The sequence below is a fragment of the Hyalella azteca genome, unplaced genomic scaffold (assembly GCF_000764305.2).
Source record: "Hyalella azteca isolate HAZT.00-mixed unplaced genomic scaffold, Hazt_2.0.2 contig11473, whole genome shotgun sequence".
Classification (NCBI taxonomy): domain Eukaryota; kingdom Metazoa; phylum Arthropoda; class Malacostraca; order Amphipoda; family Hyalellidae; genus Hyalella; species Hyalella azteca.
The window spans coordinates 64,483-84,741 of record NW_025941472.1 but is presented as its reverse complement, the minus strand read 5'-3'; the positions used below and the strand labels follow the sequence as shown (position 1 = coordinate 84,741).

Here is a 20,259-nt window from a genome sequence, read left to right as displayed (position 1 = left end):
TCTATCTAGTATCTGCAAGCTAATTTCACCAGCCATCAGGTGAAACCTGCTTGCAATGTAGGTAATGTCCAGAGATTAATACGATACCAAAAATTTCTTTAATTTTAGACGAAATGCGATAAACGTCTAAGCCCTGTGATGACCGTAATGTCTTTGCAGCATGACATCACTACAGAGTTGAGTTCATCACTGACTAAACATGGCGGTGCGTAGTGCGTACGAGACGAGTGCTAGCAACAGTGCCGGTGTTGCCATACACTTGAAAATACCTTCAAAATATCGAAGAAATTGCAACTATTAAAATTTTCTCAATAACAAAAAAATTCATGAAACTTGATTTCAAAATTATTGAAGAGTATTTTTTTATGGAAATTATGATAAGAACCTGCAAAACTCTGCGATACACGAAAATTCAATTGTGGCATTTTGCAGTCAGTTGCAGTAGGTGATCAAATAGTTATATTTTTGCCTCTTTTATATCATTTTTATATGAAACTATCAGAGGTAAGAAAAGAATTTTTTTAATCATTCATAATTAAAAAAACGGGTAGGTGTAGTGAAATCGAGGAATTCGCCTAGGAATATGGCAACACTAAATAATACTACCGCAGTCTTGACCGGGGCGTGCGTTTGGAAGTATCACGTTGTGTCGGCGTCCTTTCTTGACTGAAATTTGAGATACGTTGATCGAAACCTTCTGAAGATGGGTTGTGAAGACGAAGTGATGAAGATCAAGAAGAAGCTCGACAAGATGACTGGACCCACTGGGGTATGTCTTTTCGTGTAGTAAATCGAGTTCACGTCATCATTATTGATTGCTGCTTCGTTACTCTTGAGTCTCTTGGTCATCTTCGTTACCTACCTAATTGTTGTTCTATCAAAGTAGGTAATGTTAGTATAGTGGTATAGGCGTGCCAAGTTGGCTTGTCGCCGAATCATGTAATGTTCTTGACTTAAATCTCTTCTTATGTTTTTGACTTGTATGTAATGTCGCGCTGGTCTTGTAGAATTTTTTTGTGTATTGGCTGTAAGTGTAGCCTGAAGTTCTGGATGGTTCATGGTTGGACCAAAAGCTAGACTGCCACTGCTAGAGCCGCAGACTACTAGTACCTACTAATAGAAGATAAAGAGTGGAAAGAAAATAATTATAAAGTGTGGCACAGTCACTCAGTTCACATGGTGTCACATCACTCACATGATCACATCATCACTCACATGCTCACAGTCACAGCCTCACACCTGTAAAGAAAGTGGACAGAAATGAACTATTCCTGCTTCTATAATCTAGATCATGCCAAATTTGTTTTGCCAGACTTTGCTTTCTGTTTAATTCAATAGACCAGTGCATTAGTTTCATAATATTTTAAGTTTGAAAGCCATAGTCTGCAATTGAGATTTTTCTAGGAATATTGAAAAAATTTCATTCCCCTCATGATTTTTGAAGTTAGAATTGGAATGTGGGTGTGTGCCGATATGATGATATCCAGTAAAGACCTTTAGTCAATCAGGCTGCATAAAGAATCTTTAACAGGCATAAAATTTTTTTTGAAGTGCATGTTGCACTTGGCAATTGGAAAAAGTTTATTAATAAGTATTTACCACAGTCCCAAATGACTAAAACATTTGGTTATATCATATGAGTCAACATCCTGAAACACAGAAACAATGTTTGACATTTAGCACGGTCACCTTTGCCTTACCTCCCTCAACCTCCACACATTCTTCAAATATCACTTCAGTGTCTTCACACTCTCAAAAATAGCTACAGTTGCTCCCTCAGATAGACTCACAATCATTGCCATCTACTCTTTTTGTGTTCTCTCTTACCCTACTTAGATAATCTTACCTCCCTCATTCAGAATGACCTCCATCATAGACTGTTGCTCTCTCTCATATGCTCCACATTCCATTAACAAGTGATCCACACTGAGGAAATTAGAAAGGAACTGATTCTAAAAAATCTCTGGTTTGTCACTATGATCCACAGTTTCCTTCTTGTTGTTGTTGTTTCTTGCGCCAAAAACGTCACGCTGGCGTGGGCGGAGGCTCTGGTGGTGGTCGGAGGGGAGGCGCCGGAAGAGGGGGAAGATGGGCAAAAGCAGGGAGGGTGACCAGGAACGTCGCCGCCTCCACGGGGTTGTCCCACAAAGATGAGACGCTGAGGGACGTGGGGAAGGCGGGGCAGGCGAAACGTACCAATGCATGTTATCTACTTGCCCATTTGCTCACCTTAATGTTCCACATATACATCTTATATTCCCAACATTCATCATTCATTTACTCCAGTCTTAATTTATACTGCAAAACTTATCTCATTCTTCTCTCTTTAAAGGTACGTCATCCATGTTCCCTCTCAGGGCCTCCACTGCAGTTCTTGTGGAGGCTTCTAGTGCCAATCTCACCACTCTATTTTGTACCATTTCCAGTTTATCCAGCTCACCATCACTATATGCTATCACATCCAAACACCTAACAAACCCCATCTTCCTGATATTGTTTTCAAAACATAAGTATTTTAAATGGTATGTTATGCTAATCTCAAGGAAAATAAATTTTCTTCTTTATGTACCTCCATTACTCTTTTATTTTGCCTCGAAACTGTTCAATCAGTTCTGCCCCACCCTGTATAAGCTAGCTAACACATTTAAATTGTATAATGTAATCAATGTATAACAAATAGTCAAATAGGTAAAGACTAGGTACTTATTGCTTTATAAGAATTAGCTAAGCTGCTAGCTACGTACAATGTACCGTATTGCACACTTGATGCTTCTGTACCAAAAAAATTCAACTTATTGGAATCTAATACACACTAAAGGCAACAAGTTTATATACCAATTTGTCATTCATAGTACATTTTTTTACTAAACCATGAATAACAATACCTCAATATAAATTAAAGACTGCCACTCAATATATTTAATTATATGGAAAAATCAAAAAAATAAAAAAATCACAATTTTTTATAAAAAAATCAAGTGATTTAATCACATGATTTAATCATTGCCAACCCTGAAGCACAATCATCATAATCACAGCATCATCAGCATACAGAAACCTTTTTAATCTTTCACTGTCTTTATGCACATCCATTCTCCTCACCCTTCTATAGTAGTATAGTACAAGTACAATATCTTCGGCATTGAAGAATAGGCCTGTCGCTGATTCTTGTAGGTACTCTTCTTGACTAGACTGGCCTTTTGATCAAGCCATCTCTTCTGTATAACGATTGAAGAGAAGCAGAGAATGGATGCATCCTTGTTGTATGCCCATCCTGCTCCTCTTCCAGTCCATCTCCACATCGGCCAGTCTATATTTTGCTCTAGTATCATATACATACTTCTCACAAGCCTTACATATTTTTCACTCATTCCAATTTTTCCCAGTGTTTGACGCAAAAGTGATATTTTTTGTTACTTTTCAGGACCAAACGCTGGCTTTGGACCACCTGAAAGTTCTGAAGGATCTTCCCATCAACTTGACAGTAAGTGTTTCTCACTGCATTTCAGGTAGCCAATCTAACTTCTGCATAATCCATACGTACTTAATTGTATATGTTACAAGCTTATTGGGAGCATATCTGTTAAAGGAACTTCTTTAAGAAGTGGAACTAACAAAAGAAAGGGAATTTATAGGGAACTTGCTCATAAAGCTATATCAAGATCTAGTTTATAAAATAACGAAATTACCTGCATTTTAAATGAAGCAATAGAGTTGCTATCAGCCATATTTCTGGTGAAGCAGTTCAAATATTCTGATTCAAGTTATTTTCCTTGCTACTTATCAAGAACAATTAAATTATATGTACTATCATATTCTTGTATTTTCAGATCTTGACTGAAACAAGGATTGGCATGACAGTGAATGCCCTACGGAAGGCATCTCAGGATCAGGAAGTCATTGGCATCGCCAAGCAACTCATCAAAAAGTGGAAGAAGTTTGTTCCTGGTGAGCTTCTAGTGTAATGTTCTGTCATCTGTGCCATAGTACAACAGATAATTTTGATCAAAATTCCATGTGATTTATGTATTTTTGTCTACAGACACTCTCTGGACAAAAAAACACTCTCTAGAAAAACTCTAGTTGCTATAGTTTTTCAGAGGGTAGTGTACTGAACATATTTAAGGAATCTTTTTTTAAGAAGGAAGTACTTCAAGAGAACTTCAACTAAATTTTAAATGACAATTTTACCCTCACTAATTTTTTGTAAAGAAATATTTCTCCTTGCTTGTAAGCTGATTAAGACTTTGCTTTTGTTTCTTATCAACTTTTTTCCAACAAAAAGCTAAATTGATGTTGAGGCTTCTGTGCCTCATGTTGTTAATTTGATAAAACCACTTCAATTTGAGATATTTGTTTCTGCTGCAGAAATATTTACTAATAACCTAATGTATGCAATTATCAAAGTGTGAGGCCTCATTAACTCTCCCATTCTCCATTACTCATAGTAGATAACTGTTCAGCTCCCAGGAAAAGATATATTACTAACAAAAAGTCTACATAATTTATTTGAGCACAACAGCAAATCAATCTTATAATCTAATGCATTAATATTAACATATGTATTGTATAAACGTTTCAGTACTTTCCCGTAAATTTATTATAGGCTTGTGTCACTGGTGGCTACGCTCTCAGACATAATAGCTAAGGTAGTTGTTCATCCCAAGCGCCAAGTAACATTTTAATTACACTTCTCTAGCCAAATATATAATTTCTCTGTTACGATTTATTATAATTTCATCAGGGAAGAATTGATGTCATGAAATTAGAGGTACTTGCAATGGCAGGTAATTATGAAGACACTTTATTCTGCTGGGCCAAAAGAAACTGGGTTGGAGTAGATGTTGGTATAGTAGTTGCTGTAGTCCTGGACAACCGTGCCTCTGTTGAGAAAATGATTTTTAAAACATTTATTTCAGAAAAATTTCCAGTTTCATGTAAAGACACCCTACTATTTATAAAAATGTTCTTACTGAATTAATGTGTTAGAGTGGAGTGTCACATCATTCATATATTTGTTTCTGCTCTAGTTCATCTGCACTTCTTGGAAATTTTTTGCTTTCACTGCTTCATGATTTTCACCCTGTGATTTTGCTGTAATTAATTAAACACGATCGTCATATAAACCTTTGTTATTTGAGTCTATTTCGTGTACAAATCTTATTTTTTACCTATGAAAAGCTTCTGTGTGAAAGCAAGTCCATGATTTTAATAGTATCTGCATAGCAACACACTTCTATGACATTCTGCAACCGTGTAGGTTCAGTCTAGACATATTAGCCACTATCTTAACTCCTTTTTTACTGCATGTTCCTTCTCACGGTTAGTTAACTAGTTTATTGTGCGTTAGTCTAGTTAATTGTGCGTCAGTCTTTCGGAATATGACGTTGTCTAGCTACTGACCGCTTAGCTTTAAACGTGAAGTACCTGAAATAAACGATTCCCGCAGCATCAGGAGGCGCCACCCATTGCACGGTGATGTTCCGTACAACGTTTGAGCTGCTGTGCGTCGCCGTGTCGCGTGCCTGATGTGCAACAATTTCATATTAATCATGTTGTCATAGGGTGCATAAATCGTTTTCAATGTTATTTCCACATAAATAGACCTGCGGCCAAACCATCGAATATAGTTGAGAGTTTGTAACTCCGTCAGCCGATCACTGACGGCTTTTTATTCTAAAACCCACCAATCACAGACAAAAAATCGGCCTCGTCTTGTAGTAAAGCGAGATTTGTTAGTGCGGCCTTTGACAGCGATACATACGTTGAGATGAGATGGTTTAGTGTTAACTTTAACTCAATCCAATAAAAAGCTGATGCGTTATTCGCGTGACACTAACTAGTATCAACTTGAACAAGAGAAGATAATGCGATGTGTCAGGGAGGGAAGGCCTTGAGCTTGCATTTGTGTAGTCTTCCTGGAACTCGACAAATAATTGCTTGCGATTGTAGCACAGAATCACGGTAAGGTTCACTCCCCGGTGAACAAAGTTGCTTAGCTCCTTGAACGCCTCGGAGTCGTGGTGATGTCAAATGACTCACCTGAGTCTGCGGGTTGCAAGAGAGGCCGGAGGTGGTGAAGGTGCCAACCACTTGTCCTTTAGGTGTCACCGCTTGGATCATATACCCCTTGAAGTCAGCGCCGCTCAGCTCAACTGGAAACAGCGTCGGGCGTATTAGTTAATTCTCATGTGTTTCGCCATGCCTACTGGCGGTTATTATAGTTTATTAGACTTTGACTGCTACGTTACGTTCTTAGTCGGTACTCTATGTGCCACTCTGAGTTGTTAGTATGTTCTTCAAAATCAATGAGAAGTCGCACCTGTTAACACAGTTGTTAGGTGACAATGCTTTATGTCACCTGCAGAGATTTGTGATTATGACATGAAATACACTTCGCAGAGCATGATTTAGTTAAACCTGTGCTGTGCTACGTGAAAAATATTGGGAGAGTCACTCCATGTCGGTGCTGAATTGCTGAGGCAAGTAGCAAGAAGTGCTGTCTTATAGAATTAAAGAATAAGCAAAATATAAAATGGTGTTTAAGAGACAGAACAAGTTCTATGTACCATTTAGTGTATAGTTCCAGTTCGCTGAGCTTGAATCCTCCCTGTTGTTACTAATGATGTTACAATTATCAAGTTTATAACAAATACCCTACAGTCCAAAATCAGCAGTATCTGTGATAATGTCTGCCAGGTTAACCTGGACAGTTTGCAGCAGTTACATGTACTGGTTTTTGATCACACAACATGAGAAAATTAATACCAGAGCACATAAAATTCAAACCTGTCTCCGAAAGTAAACGCCAATGCCACTTCTGCTGATATTTGTGTGCTGCTGAAGCTGTTCTCAAGCAAGATATTCTCTTGGAGCATTTTCAGAAAATGCACCTTGACAATGCACCTTGACAATGCACCTTGAAAATGCATAACCTTGACAATTTACAGCAGTTACCTGTGATGATGTCTGCCAGGTTAACCTTGCAGCAGTTACCTGTGATGGTGTCTGAGGGGTTCGCCTTGCTGGGCGCTGAGAGGCTGTACGGATTGGGCGCTGGGTTCCTCCTGGCGCCGCTGTGCCCCAGAGGTTCCATGGTGTCACAGGCCCCTTGGGGCGCTCCCCTGCTGTAGGCCGAGCACGTGAGCGCCAGGGCGCCGAACAGCGCCATCACCAACAGGCATCTGCGGTCATACATTTTATTAGTTTTGTGTGTGCGAATACTACGCGGCAACTGCAGAATACACTTGAAATTCTGATCAGAATACCGCGGTGCAAACTGGAATCTTGCATGCGCATGGCCGCGCAGACGCGAGCTTAAGCAGACTCCGTGCGTATAGCAGCTACTATCAATGTCTCTAGACTCGCCGGTTGTCTGTAACAACCGTAAAATACTGGTCAAATCTAAGATTTGTAGGGTTTGATTACCACACATTCACTACTGAACTGTTTAGATTTCACTGGAAAATTGAGGTTCAGTTTTATTTTTTAAATTGATCGTTGTTGTGGATGGCCGGCGACTGGAGTGCTTCGGCGACATTAGTGGCTTTGACATCAGCGCGCTATGTCTCACAGTGCACACTTTTATCTGTAAGCGGGATGAGCCGGGGCACCTCTGGGTGATGCACGGACTTTTCGGGATAAATCTCTTGAGTGTACACGGTTTTGTTTGCCCCCTATTATGTTGTGATTGTCAATTTTTTCTGTCATCGAACGAAATCTCGGTAAAAGGACTACATGCATGTCTGTGCATTCTTGGCTGATTATTTAGTTCATCTTGAAACTCTAAAGGAATTAACTTCCATAATTAGAGGGAAGAAACTAATATTTCTATCTCTAACGTTGCGAAACTCACTTCATCATGATGCTGGAATTTCTCCGTCTCGTCACTTGCGGAAAGAAATGGTAGCAGTCAGACTCCACCACAGTGCAGCGTAGCTCTGACACGACCTTATTCCTCAGTGTCTAGCTTGCGACTAAGCGTCGCTTGAACTGCGCTCGTCATTCGTACAGGACTTGGAATTTTTTTACCTAACGCGCAGCTTCAATAAAAAAATCGTTCCCTAAAAATGGTCATTTGTGATCATGAAGTCATAACGGAGTAATATTTTCGAAGGGCATCGCCGTGTTGTGTATAGTGCCAATTGTGAATATTAATTATACCGTTATTTTTTGCCAGTTCAAATCAACGTTTAGGTACAGTATTTATCGAAAAAATAATCTCAATATTGGATTCTTGCCTTGTAAATGAATATACATTCATTTTTTATTCGAGTCACTGGAATCTGATAACCGCATGCAGTGCATCATAACTGCCGCAGTTAACAGAATCGTGCCTAAGCTGTGGTGTAGCTGACGTCAAGTTGAACGCGACTTCCTACGATAATAATTATTGCTCTGCAATGCATGCAAATCAATGCAAAAGCCGACCAGAAAATGCAATCCTTCGATATTTGGAAGTGTGAGCCTCTATTTGAGGAAGGTATATAACGGTATCATTGAACTGTACGATTCTTTTTGTATAAGATAGTGTGCTCTTTATTTGTCGTTTCGCCTTGATTAAGGAAACCAGAGGGGCGTAATTTCTACTTCTAATATTCTCTAATGCATCGTAATTTGTATAGTGTTCCGCTGACAAGCCCAAATCTATATCTTGCTCGCCTCTATTAACTTAAGCGAAATGCTTGCCCTCTCTGCTGCCTGATAACGTATTGTTACGTGCTCGCTGTTAGCCTATTAATTAACTTATATTCATCAGATTTCCACTTTTATTTGAAAAAAAATCCCGCATTGCTCTCGTGTATTAGCCAGCCTAAACATATTCTCTTAGTTTTATTCATTTATTTAAGCGTGGCACTAGTAATTTGGTAATTTGTCTTGACCAGTTTGCGCGGCCGCTTCTTGAGGCGGCCTTCATACATGCGCGAGGTTGACCTTGACGAGCTGAGCGCAGCTCTGCTATTCCGAGAACCTCTTCCCCGTCCCTCTCTATCCAGGAAATGCGCGAATTTTGCTGTTCTCGTGCGCTGATGAACGGTACTTCTGGGAGATTTTACTGTTGTTCGTTGCCGCTGAAAATCTTTTACTTGTTTATGTGATGGCGCTGTGACGTTTTTGCTCGCATGTTGCCTTAACTTACGAGAAAATGTCTCGAGTTTTCTTGCGTGCCGCTGGAGAAGGAGAAAGAACGTGCAACATTGTCGACACGAGATTTTCGCTTCGCGAAACCTTATCCGCACAAAACCCCTTCAGCAGAAAGGACTCTCCTCCTTCTGAACTCTCCCTTAATGCGTCGTCTCGACAATTATATCCAAGGCTCGTAAACTGTGAAGTTCTTAACATGCTGGGGCAATGCATCAATTTTCCGGGAAATATACATGGGCGGAAATAACCAGTGTGCCAATCTAGCCTTTAATAATCAATAGTTGAAATATATTTATAGGGAAATAGATACATGGTGTAGCGTGTTGAAGATGCTAAGAAGGTGAATAAGGAGCCAGAGTGATAGTCGTTTGCGGCGATCCCCCTGCTCCCTGACTATCAATCATTTGCTCGGTCCTAACCTGACATATGCAACGAGGCGGCTAAATTTCATGGCATTGATGCTCGGATGTACGAACCTCTTCCCTCTCGGCAAATGATGTTGAAGTAACGTTGATTACCAATTTATTTCGTTGAAACTACGTTTAATCAACGTTGTTTCCATGTCAGCTACTTGGTTCGTGTATCACGAGCCGTACGCCTTTCCCACTTGCTACTCCGCTGCCTGTTCACGCAACCGTCTTTTTACGCTGTAGAAGTCTAATACTTATTTTGAACTATTCGTCATTTTTCTGTTAATGAAGCAAAATCATTTCGCAATGTGTTAAATCAAAACATGGAATGCTTCTAATTTTGGTTTCTGAATTTGTTGCGAGTCTTGGTGAACTATTCTGCATCTGCCTGTCAGTTGCCTTACCTGTAAACAGCTCGATCGGAAGAAGAGATTGTATTCCGGACGTTTTCTGCATTCGTAGGTACTATTTTTAGTGATTTTAATGGATAAAAAATTGCAGTCAGGCCTTAGCCTTGGAGAGTATTTTCTTGCTTGTAAATTGCTATCGTTGGGCCAGACTGCGCGAATGTCAGCGTGCTTGCAATCACAAGCAAGAGATCTACCAGTCTGATTTATTTTAAGAAGATTGTGTTACTATCTTCAAAGAAGAGCTAACGTAATTTCCTAGTAGAACAGTCTGTCCTTGTTGAACTGCCCTTTGAATTCAGAAAAACACTCGGTGTGATCGCACGTTTCTTTTGGTACGCAAGCTCTTTCTTCGATGTTTTATGTGCCGAAAATTAGAAAACGAACTCACCTGAGCCTATAATGTTGGATGTGAGACTTGACCGAGGAGTACGAGACTTGCACTCTACTGATTCTAGAGTGTAAGCCGTTTGACTCCAGGTCAACGAACCCAATTACGAATAACACTGATTGTAGAGTGTAGGCCGTTTGACTCCAGGTCAACGAACTCAATTACGAATAACACTGATTGTAGAGTTTGAGCCATTTGACTCGAAGACAACTAACTCGAGTGAGGTGCAGTACGTGCCTCGCATAAATTAAGTTGCTCGCCTCATCAGTTGCGACGTCAACATCATTACATTACGCGATTGAGACTGGAAAGTTTGTAGTAGAAAGTTTGTAACTTCACTGGCTTGGACGTTTATCACTTGCATTTGCCTTAGATTTTATTCAAATTTTTTATGTAATGTATACCACTACTTTGTACTACTACATTGAAATGAATTTTGTCTCTAAAGTGCTCCCATACTGTACTGGTCGGATACTTTGTGTTTAGAAAGGTAATTATTAGGCATTCGCCTGATTTCTCTTTCAGCTACGTTGTCAGCATACTGATGAATAAGTTCTTGTTCCTGGTAAATTTGCATGACATCATTATTTCGTTGCGCCAGTTTCTGATGTAATTCACGTTTACTGCGTTCGTCTCGCGTTTGATTCTCGTTTGTCCGGCGGGAGTGCAAGCACGGCTGAAGCGTTGGTTCGGCGGGAGTGCAAGCACGGCTGAAGCGTTGGTTCGGAGGGAGTGCAAGCACGTCTGATGTGTTTACTTTGTTTGCAGGTGACAAGCAGAGCGACGACGACAAAGACGTGAAGGAAGACTCCAAGAAATCCAAAGACAACGACGCCAAGGCGGGCAGCGACAGCAGCAACGGCAGCGGTCCTGGGTTGGTGATTACGCGTATTTTGGTCCGATTTATGTTGAGTGTCTGAGCTTAAGGAGAGCTGCTTAACTAAAAAATTGTAGGGACAAATTTAGCTGGTGTACGCTGAGGGTACAGGAGTGTAGTGTTAATAAATTGGCAGAAGGTGGAATTGATGATTATGGCTCTAATGTTGAGTGGTGGTAACGAATGTGAGGGAACTTATTATATTAGAGTGCATCGGGTAAGAGACGAGAGGTGCCGAGGGGGATCGAGCTGTAGGAGGAGCTACTGTTGAGGTTAGGGCGCTGGTGTAGGATTATCAGCAGGGAAAAAGTGGAGAACCGCTCCAGGAGCACGGACCAACCAGGTGGAAGGGGAAGATGAAGGTGGGAGTAGATGAGGTTGAGGGAACGGACGGCATGAAATTGCAGACTATGGGGAGAAGGTAGACTAAGAGGATGTGACAGGAGTGGTGAGGCTGGGAAGAGTGGGAGTAGGAGGGAAGTGAAGTGGCATCAGCAGCCATCTCGCATTTCTTCATGATTTGTCGGCTAGGGAGATGACGGGCCGCTTTTTAACGTTCGCTTCTCAGTATGTTTTGCTTCTTCACTTGATCATCTGGTCGCAATTTCAGTTACATCTATTCACTAAATGAATTAAGAGGTATTTGTTTAAAACTAAATTAACATTTAGATTTTCTCTCGGAACCTTATCTGCTGCCCATATGAAAAAAAATTGAAATTCTCATGGAATCTTTCTGACCTTCTTGAGTTCTAGCCCATTAAGTTGCTGTTTTGGCATCGTTGTTTCGTATTGACGAAAAATATTTTTCAGCAAATTTTGGATGCGTCCAGACGTGAACAAATTCATCTAGCTTGTTAATATTTACCAAATTTTGATTCTTTATCGCCATTTCTAAGTGAATGAATACTCTAGCTCGAGTAAAAACGGGTCGAGCAAAGGAGGCGAGGGCTCGCACAGCCTGCCCCCCGGCCTGACAAGCAACAACGTGTCAGCCTCGCTGCACACAACGGACGCTCTGCGCCTCAAGTGCCGCGAGATGCTCGGCAGCGCCTTGCAGGGCTCCGGCGACATGCCTGATGGCGTCGTCGCCATGCCAGAGTCTCTGGCCGAGCAGCTCGAGGACGCTATTTACGCCGAGTTTAAGAACACCAACGCACAGTACAAGACGCGTATACGCTCGCGTGTATACAACCTCAAGGATGCCAAGAATCCCGAGCTTCGCATTAATGTTCTCACAGGCGTTATATCTCCCAAGAAGCTCGCAGTTATGACATCTGAGGTAAGCCCTAAAACCCTAAAAGATTGTCATTTGATTAAATTGAGCCCACGAATTCCTGTCCTTGTTAATTAAATGGATTCGTTTATCTAAGTGTACTTTAAAACTAACGTTGGTTATTTTAAAGAGACATGAGTTGCTTGCATCGTTATTGAAATTATCGATGATGTCTTGATATTTTTTGTTGCAACCAACCCAAAATATTTCCGTATATTTTGTACTCTGATCTTCAAGATGCTGAAAATTCTTGAATTTAGTAGAGTCCGTGCTGACGGTCAATTTCTATCCAAAATAATCTCGTTTAATAACTCGTGTTTTTGATAACGCGGGCCTGGCTCCCAATTTCTTTTACATGAACTTTGCTTACGATCTTGAAATTCTTTCGAAAAAATTTGTTCTCCTTGTTTGCTAGGGGGCTGTGCACAAATAGCCGCGCGTCAGTCTCGAGTTGAACATTGACTTGAGAAGTGAATGTACATTGCCTTGACATGTCAGTGCTCATCAACTTGTAATTGACTGGGCAAGTGTGGTCTATGTACTGATGCGTTAAAATGTCCGAAAGGAGCTTTAATTAATTTGTTGTTTAAAAATCTCGTATTTGTTTTGTTTGTGAAGCTATAATGTTGACTTTGAGCAGGAGATGGCGAGCAAAGATATGCAGGCGCTGCGGGAGAAGTTTACCAAAGAAAGTATTGACGACCATCAGCTGGCGGTTGCCCAGGGCACCAAGACAGACTTGTTACGCTGCGGCAAGTGCGGCAAGAGGAACTGCACCTACAACCAGGTCAGTGGCAGGTTATGGTTAAGTATCAGCAGGTCAGTGGCAACCTGGTTATTGTTAAGTGATCAGCAGGTCAGTGGCAACCTGGTTATGGCTGGGTGATGTGCGGGTCAATGTTTTGCTGTTAGTTGCTAGACTGATGTGCAAGTCGCTGTTGAGGTAGCACTAGCTTGGTTTACGACTTTTGAATAAATTAGTCCATCTATCAGTCTTCTGGTGTACAAAATACGAGGGAAACGAAAGATGGCAAGGTCAAAGTTAACCTACCGTATGCAAGTGGCTATTGACCAGATTACTTCTTCTGTAGTCGAGACTAGGTGGATGACAGATGTAAAGGACTTGTTGATAAGTTCAAGCACAATCAATTCCATATATAGAGAAGTTGTCAATAAGTTCAGTTGTAACGCGTTGTCACGTCCCAGCTTGGGCTAGGAAGGCAGTCTACGACAACAGTTCTCTTCTCTCTATGTGTGTTGAGGTATTTTGCCGCCCCTATCTTTAAAGACAATACGTTCAACTTCCTTAAGGATTTCATTTGGCCAAAGTGCCAAGATTCGAGAACGTTAATTTTTAATTTGTATTGAACATGAAATTGATCACCTTTCTTTTATTTTCAGTTGCAAACAAGAAGTTCTGATGAACCGATGACGACTTTTGTGCTCTGCAACGACTGCGGCAACCGCTGGAAGTTCTGCTAAAATAAATATCTGCAATTCTTAAGTCGACTGATCTCGACAAGAGATGATAATGGTGAACGTCTTTTAGGATAAGAGAGAAAATTACATTTGTATGAAAATATCAGATCTTAATTTTGCACGCTGCATTGGGTGACTGAACCATGCCCCTCTCAACGCCCCTCCCAGGTTCCAATAGCAGTGCATTGTAATGAGAACCTTGCCGCAGTCTATGTCTTTATAAGTCACAGTTTCTGTTCGTTAGATCTAGAATGCTATGTTTAATTGTTAGAGAATCTCGTGCAAAAACCTCTGGAAGAAATCTCAGGTTAGCGTACGAGTCCTTGCGTTGGTTACCGTCTCTGTGGCATGGGTCGTATTATGTTGTTAGTTTTTCTCTATGGATTTTTTATGTTGTACTCCGGTCGGCACGACGAGTGTCGCGAGTGCTGTTAACGAACATTTTTATAAATGTTTGACTATTTAATTTTTTGTTATGACCAAAAATTCTGGGGTTCATGCTCCGTAAATTAACGCAGCGAGTGCTGTTAACGAACATTTTTATAAATGTTTGACTATTTAATTTTTTGTTATGACCACAAATTCTGGGGTTCATGCTCCGTAAATTAACGCGATGAATTTTTCTAGTTCGATTTTGCCCTGATTTTCGCATTACTTTTTGTTTCTTAACTTTCGTTCGACGCTCTCCGTGGCAACGTTAGGGAATCAGCTAGGTACTTTTCTTCTCTAATTTCACGTTACTTTGTCTGGCTTTGAGCACACTTTTGAGTTCCCTTCATGTACTTTTAAATGATTCATCTTTCATTCTTATATATCCTATATTTTCATATCCTCATCCGCGCCTACCTTGGACAGTAACTGCAGTTGTTGACATCTGCGTGCAATGCACCTAACGCCTACCTCGGCCAGTGATAAATATGAACTCAGCTTCTTCTAAATGTCGACTTCTGTCCCAAGAAATACATGCAATCCACCCTGCATATTAGGTCCAATCTTCCTGCCTCTGCGACAGAAAACCATGGAGCACATTAGTGGCGATAGCATCAATGCTGTTTTACTTACTGTATGTTGTACTCGTGTACTTATGTTTTGTTGTACTCCTGATTACGTCAGAACTTAACCCATTTTTCACATTGATTTTTGTTCTTACCGAGCCATAAATTATGTCATTCATTATGTTGCTCATTATCTCCCGCGGGTATTTGGTTTACGACGATCGTCCTGTATTGTTTTTATCCTGTTAGCGATTAGAAATTTCTGTTGTTAGCATTGCAAGTGGTAATTGTGTCTTATTTAAAGCACCTCAGGTTGAGATGTTGACTGTGTGCAACATGGTATACTACAATTAATCGGCCTTGAATAGTTCGAGAATTAGGAATTAATGTACGAGATAAATTGGCTTGGAATAAATTCCTTGGATAAATTGGCTTGGAGCATGGAAAGGCGCACATGAAGGGCATCTATTTGTCAACTGGTACTGAACTTACGTGCTAGGCCTGCAGCTACGAGTAACATTAATGACGATTAATGTTCTCAGAGACTTGATATAACTTTAATGTGCTACCTTATGCTACGAAAATTCAGAACTTGAGTTTAAAAATATAAATGTATTTTTTTTTAAAATGTGTTTAGTATAAAATTTAACTCGTACTGGTTTCTGAACGGCATGATCGCATTAAAATGTTGTATTTTCTGGTGGCTCTTGCTAGTATAGTGGAGTTATACAATATAAACATAGCGATCATTTTCTATTTAAAAGTTTAGATTATTCTTATAAGAACCATAAATATAAAGTATGAGTGTACGAAGTGTCTGCTACATGGATTACCTGAAATTATGAACGTTGTTATTGTGCCGCAATTAAAGTGAAGGTTCTGCGACGTCTTAACTGCTGCACGGAAGATGGGCATTATTCATCAAAGCTAGCAGACTGTGCCCATCATTGGGCTGAATTTTTAATTATGTTCTCGAGTAGTAAAATTGCACGTGTTACTCTTGCGGTATACACTGTAATAGTTTTCCTTAAGTCGGGGGTAGTTTTCTCTTAATTTTATAATTGGGTGTTCGTCTTGGAAACGTCCATTGTCTTTAATATCTTTGACTTGGATGTAATCGTGTTCTGATGATATTTAAGCAACTAATTTTTATTTTTTGACTAGAAAAATCCGCCCGTTAAGTCATCACTTTTTTTTCGGAACGCAGGGCCTCTTAACTTATTACCCAAGGACGGTAACTTATAAATATGCTGATCCATAAATATACTGATCCTTTGCAGACGAACAGCAATTCTGACTTTCAGTGTGTCCGTTGGAGTTTCAAAATGGTTGTTGTTGGCAGAGATCTTAACTCACGAATGGCCGAAATTTTGTTTTAAGAGCGTGTAAATCTTGGGCCCTAACATGCTCATGTCTTGCGTCGAGATTACCGCGTCGCTGCTCTACATCAGTCAAACTTGTTCTTGTGTCCAAGACGGGGAGGGAGGAGACGGCGTGTCAACTTGATGATTAATCGTGATGATATTGTTGGAGGCTACTGATTTTTTTGTAAGAAGGAAGTAATCATTGAACTCCAGAGCCAAATCTGCATCGCTACATGCATCTTTTTTGTTTTCTATTGCAGAACTGTTGTTGTTCCATAGATATACAGATACATGCTGGCCTGTCGTTGGTTGTAGCTCTTCTCAATAGTTATTTGTTCTTCGTTGGAATGCTAAGTATCAACTCGCGTCGGAGGAAAGGCATAGGTTTACGTCAATAATAGCTCCTGAGGGAGCCGAGTGTTAATTTTACATAATTGAACTCATTTGAAGCGTCATCGCGTGGTGTCTGATCTGTGTATATATTCTATGTGCCGACCTAGTACGTGTTAACTAACAAGTCTCGTACCACGAGAGCACGTGTCTCCACTTCATAATAATGATGTGCATAAGTTAGTAGTAAAGATTTAGTTCGTAACAGTTGCTGCCATTATTTGCATTTCCAGAATTGCGTGGGATCGCTTCGTGTGTGTTTGGGTTTAAAACTAATCGTGTTTTGTTGTTAATTTTCTACTGAACTTCCGAGCTCTCTTGTGCCAGTCTCGAGGCGCCCCTCTAACGCGAATGTTTTTCGTCAATATAAGCAAAATATCGGTGAACGTGCGACGGAAAGTCCATGAAAATGTTATGAATCCACGTACGTAAAGCACGGGAGTATAAAAGTAGTGAATGAGTACAGAGGAATTTTCCGGAAGATGTCATGGAATTAATTCTATCGAAGCTTTCTTCATTTTTTTTTCGATTTTCCATAGTGCCTGTAAACTGATAGCTCGCCGCTTGTGTGTCTGATGCCATCATGATCGACTGTTCTCACGGATCGCACTATCGCCTTTTAGGGATCGCTCTAGGATAGTTCTTACTCAGATTATTTCAACTTATTAACATTTGGTTATACCCACCGAATACAAATGCATCGATTTATGCGAAAATATTCTCAACATGAACGAGCTACGTATTGTATCATTGCTATCAATACGTGGGTTAAATCTATAATTTATAGTGACGTCAAATGTTGACGAGCGTCCCGTGCCCACGACGCTTGTTAATTCTGGATTGACTTGCTACTGAAGAAATTAGGAATCTAACTCGGTCTCTTGAACGATTACTGGATACGATTCGTTTCCCAAGACTATGAGCGACTACTCATTTTGAGACATGGTTGTATTTCTCTAGAGCGATTACTCATCGTGAAACATGGTTGTACTTCTTTGAGGCACGAGTAAAATAAACCTGATCTTAACGCTTCACCTGCCACCAGTGTCCGAACGTGTCACATCAGACGCGCCCACAGCAGAGGTACCGTGGGCGGCAGGAAGGCATGCGTGTGGCCGTAGGTCGTTTCGGGACGTCCCTTCTTCATATATCGTCGTGAAATATTTATATAATTAACTTATTATACCGCAGTAGAAATGATACGAGTAGAAGACGAATTATCTATCTTTTAGAGCGTACTCATGAATACTATCATTTAGAGCGTACGGAGTCGGTCGACTCACGGGTCGACCGACTCAGCTGGCTAGAAGCGTGACTGAAATCCTCCCAGAAGTATCGAAAAATATTCACTGCCAATTTTTCTATTCCGGAGATGATAGCTTGCCATAATTGCTGATTATTTTCTTGAAGAAATGTATCTCAATTCTGCATTACAAATGTTCGTGAACATCACACGCCAGAATTATCTGTAAATTACTTTAATGCTACGACGAAATTATCAGTTCTACGAATTGCCTCCAGATGTAAATATTCTTGTGTTGACATTCTAGCGTCTCATAAGGCGCATGATAAATTGCTAGAGAACCTTGCCTGTTGGTTGGCCTATATGTAGTTTTAAGTATATAAGTAAGAAAAGTTTTGTCTGGCGTTTTCAAATATCCTTTATAAGTTTATAGGGACGGAATTATGGACGAGAGATCCAACTGATGAATGTGGCCCGTTAATTACCACATTTGAAGTGCAGCCTGTTGCCTTGCTCGCAGAACTGTGTTGAGTACTGTAATAGCTCGAAGTGGTCAATGCTCAATTTAATTTCATTCGCCCACTTGTTGGTGTGGGAGCGCAGCCGTGCACCACCAATTTTGTGCACCAATAAGCCCTGAATCGAACGCCTTGGATCTCTCCGGACATCCACCAATCAGCCGTGAACCACTCGGCTTTGTCCTCCTCTGGCCTCGCATAGAACCTGCCGTGCACCACCAGCCCGCGGATCGAATCTGACTTCCGGGCATTGTTAAATTACGTAATTTTACGTTCACCGCATCTGAAGCAGCTTTCACACAGGGCGACAAATACCGCGCGCGTCAAGAATGCCGCGGCAGTATTTACCGCGCAATCTTTCACACGAGGCGGTTTTTAACGCTGGAATCTATGTCTTGCAGTGCTGTTCTTCCTGACTGGAAGAACAAGTGGTCCTGACTGTGTCTATTAATGGCTGCTCAGAATAAAGAAAAGAAGAACTTGCTGTATAAAAGACAGCAAAGGAAGAAAAGAAGGCGGTGCTGGATTCACAATATAGTAAATTTAAGGCCGCAAGAAGAATTTGCCACACTGTTTGGAGGGCAACGTTCACAAATTTGTCATTACAAAATTAATTCATTACTCATTATATTCATTAACAAGAAGAAATGAGTTTAATTATCTTTACCTCTTTTGGTAGCTGGAGCTGCATACACCCTCGCCGACCCACTGTCTGTAACCACAAGAGTTAGTGGCGTCGGCGTGAAAAACCGCCCAGTGTGAAAAATTATATTGAATACCATTGCAAGCTAAACTGTCGCGGCAAATCTACCGCCGCAGTTTTAGCAGGACACACGCGGGCGTCAGGCGTCAAATTCTACGCCGCTCTATTAGTAGCTGGAGCTGCATACACACTCCCCGATCCACTCACTGTCTGTACCACAAGAGTTAGTGGCGTCGGCGTGAAAAACCGCCCAGTGTGAAAAATTATATTGAATACCATTGTAAGCTAAACTGTCGCGGCAAATCTACCGCCCCAGTTTTAGCAGGACACACGCGGGCGTCAGGCGTCAAATTCTACGCCGCGTTAAAAGCCGTCGTGTGTGAACAGCAGTGCACATTTCGTATGTCCGCTAAGGTTTGGCGGTAAATACCGTCGGACGCTGGCGGTATTTACTGCTCCGTGTGAAAGGGGCCTGAGGTTAGGTTTCAGAGAGCATTGTTCTGTTCCAAAATTTACCGTCCTTCGACAAGTGGCCGTTCGACCGAGGTTTGGTTCGACCACGGCCTAGATACGGACGGCTTGAAGTGTTGAAGGCTACGTTCCGGAAGGCATGAATCATGATGGTCCATTACATCCAGGGCAGTTGTGGTCTTCGGCAGGCGACCCGTTGGTGTTTCTTGGCTGGCGGAAAATGTTTCCCTACAGAGTTTTCACAAGTGAAGAGCTAAAAGTTTCTATTTTGAATGGCTAAGTCTATGCAAAAGCTCGTCGAAGAGCTCCATATAAATAGAATGCTCTACAGTTAGCATCTTTCAACGTCATTTTTACGCAAGAACCGTACGAACTAGCAGGTGCCATCTTTCCGTGTGTCTCTGTGCCACTTTAATATAAAAACAATAAAGTGTACGAGATTCACGAATGGCCAACGAAGAGACACTGTGCCATCTTTTCGAAAACCTCGCAATGATCTTATTGATATCTGTCAGCAAGAAATATCGTGTCGAGTAAAGCGTATTGTTTATGCATCTACGTCATACGTGTTCATCAGTAAGCATCGTATGTACG

General features: G+C 40.9%; 2 protein-coding genes across 2 annotated transcripts; one reads left to right on the top strand and one right to left on the bottom strand.

Annotated features, from left to right (window-relative positions):
- Positions 1-622: 622 nt before the first annotated feature.
- Positions 623-14,492, top strand: LOC108665252 (transcription elongation factor S-II). Its single transcript, XM_018151988.2, has 7 exons — positions 623-769; positions 3,425-3,484; positions 3,831-3,948; positions 11,121-11,226; positions 12,142-12,508; positions 13,143-13,289; positions 13,904-14,492. Exons 1-7 carry the CDS (start codon positions 704-706, stop codon positions 13,982-13,984), a joined length of 945 nt encoding a protein of 314 aa, XP_018007477.1. The 5' UTR covers positions 623-703; the 3' UTR covers positions 13,985-14,492.
- On the bottom strand, positions 4,491-7,981 carry LOC108665253 (defense protein l(2)34Fc). The gene is made up of 5 exons (XM_018151989.2): positions 7,856-7,981; positions 6,997-7,184; positions 6,043-6,155; positions 5,428-5,525; positions 4,491-4,883 (listed from the first exon to the last, which is right to left on the bottom strand). Exons 1-5 carry the CDS (start codon positions 7,861-7,863, stop codon positions 4,805-4,807), a joined length of 486 nt encoding a protein of 161 aa, XP_018007478.1. The 5' UTR covers positions 7,864-7,981; the 3' UTR covers positions 4,491-4,804.
- Positions 14,493-20,259: the final 5,767 nt, after the last annotated feature.

Coding starts and splice junctions, on each gene's coding strand:
- LOC108665252 (XM_018151988.2), top strand. CDS start 704: ATGGGTTGTGAAGACGAAGTGATGAAGATCAAGAAGAAGCTCGACAAG. Junction 3,949..11,120: donor GTGGAAGAAGTTTGTTCCTG/GTGAGCTTCTAG, acceptor CTTTGTTTGCAG/GTGACAAGCAGAGCGACGAC. Junction 12,509..13,142: donor TCGCAGTTATGACATCTGAG/GTAAGCCCTAAA, acceptor GACTTTGAGCAG/GAGATGGCGAGCAAAGATAT.
- LOC108665253 (XM_018151989.2), bottom strand. Junction 6,156..6,996: donor CCCCTCAGACACCATCACAG/GTAACTGCTGCA, acceptor CGCTGTTTCCAG/TTGAGCTGAGCGGCGCTGAC. Junction 5,526..6,042: donor CTTGCAACCCGCAGACTCAG/GTGAGTCATTTG, acceptor GTTGCACATCAG/GCACGCGACACGGCGACGCA.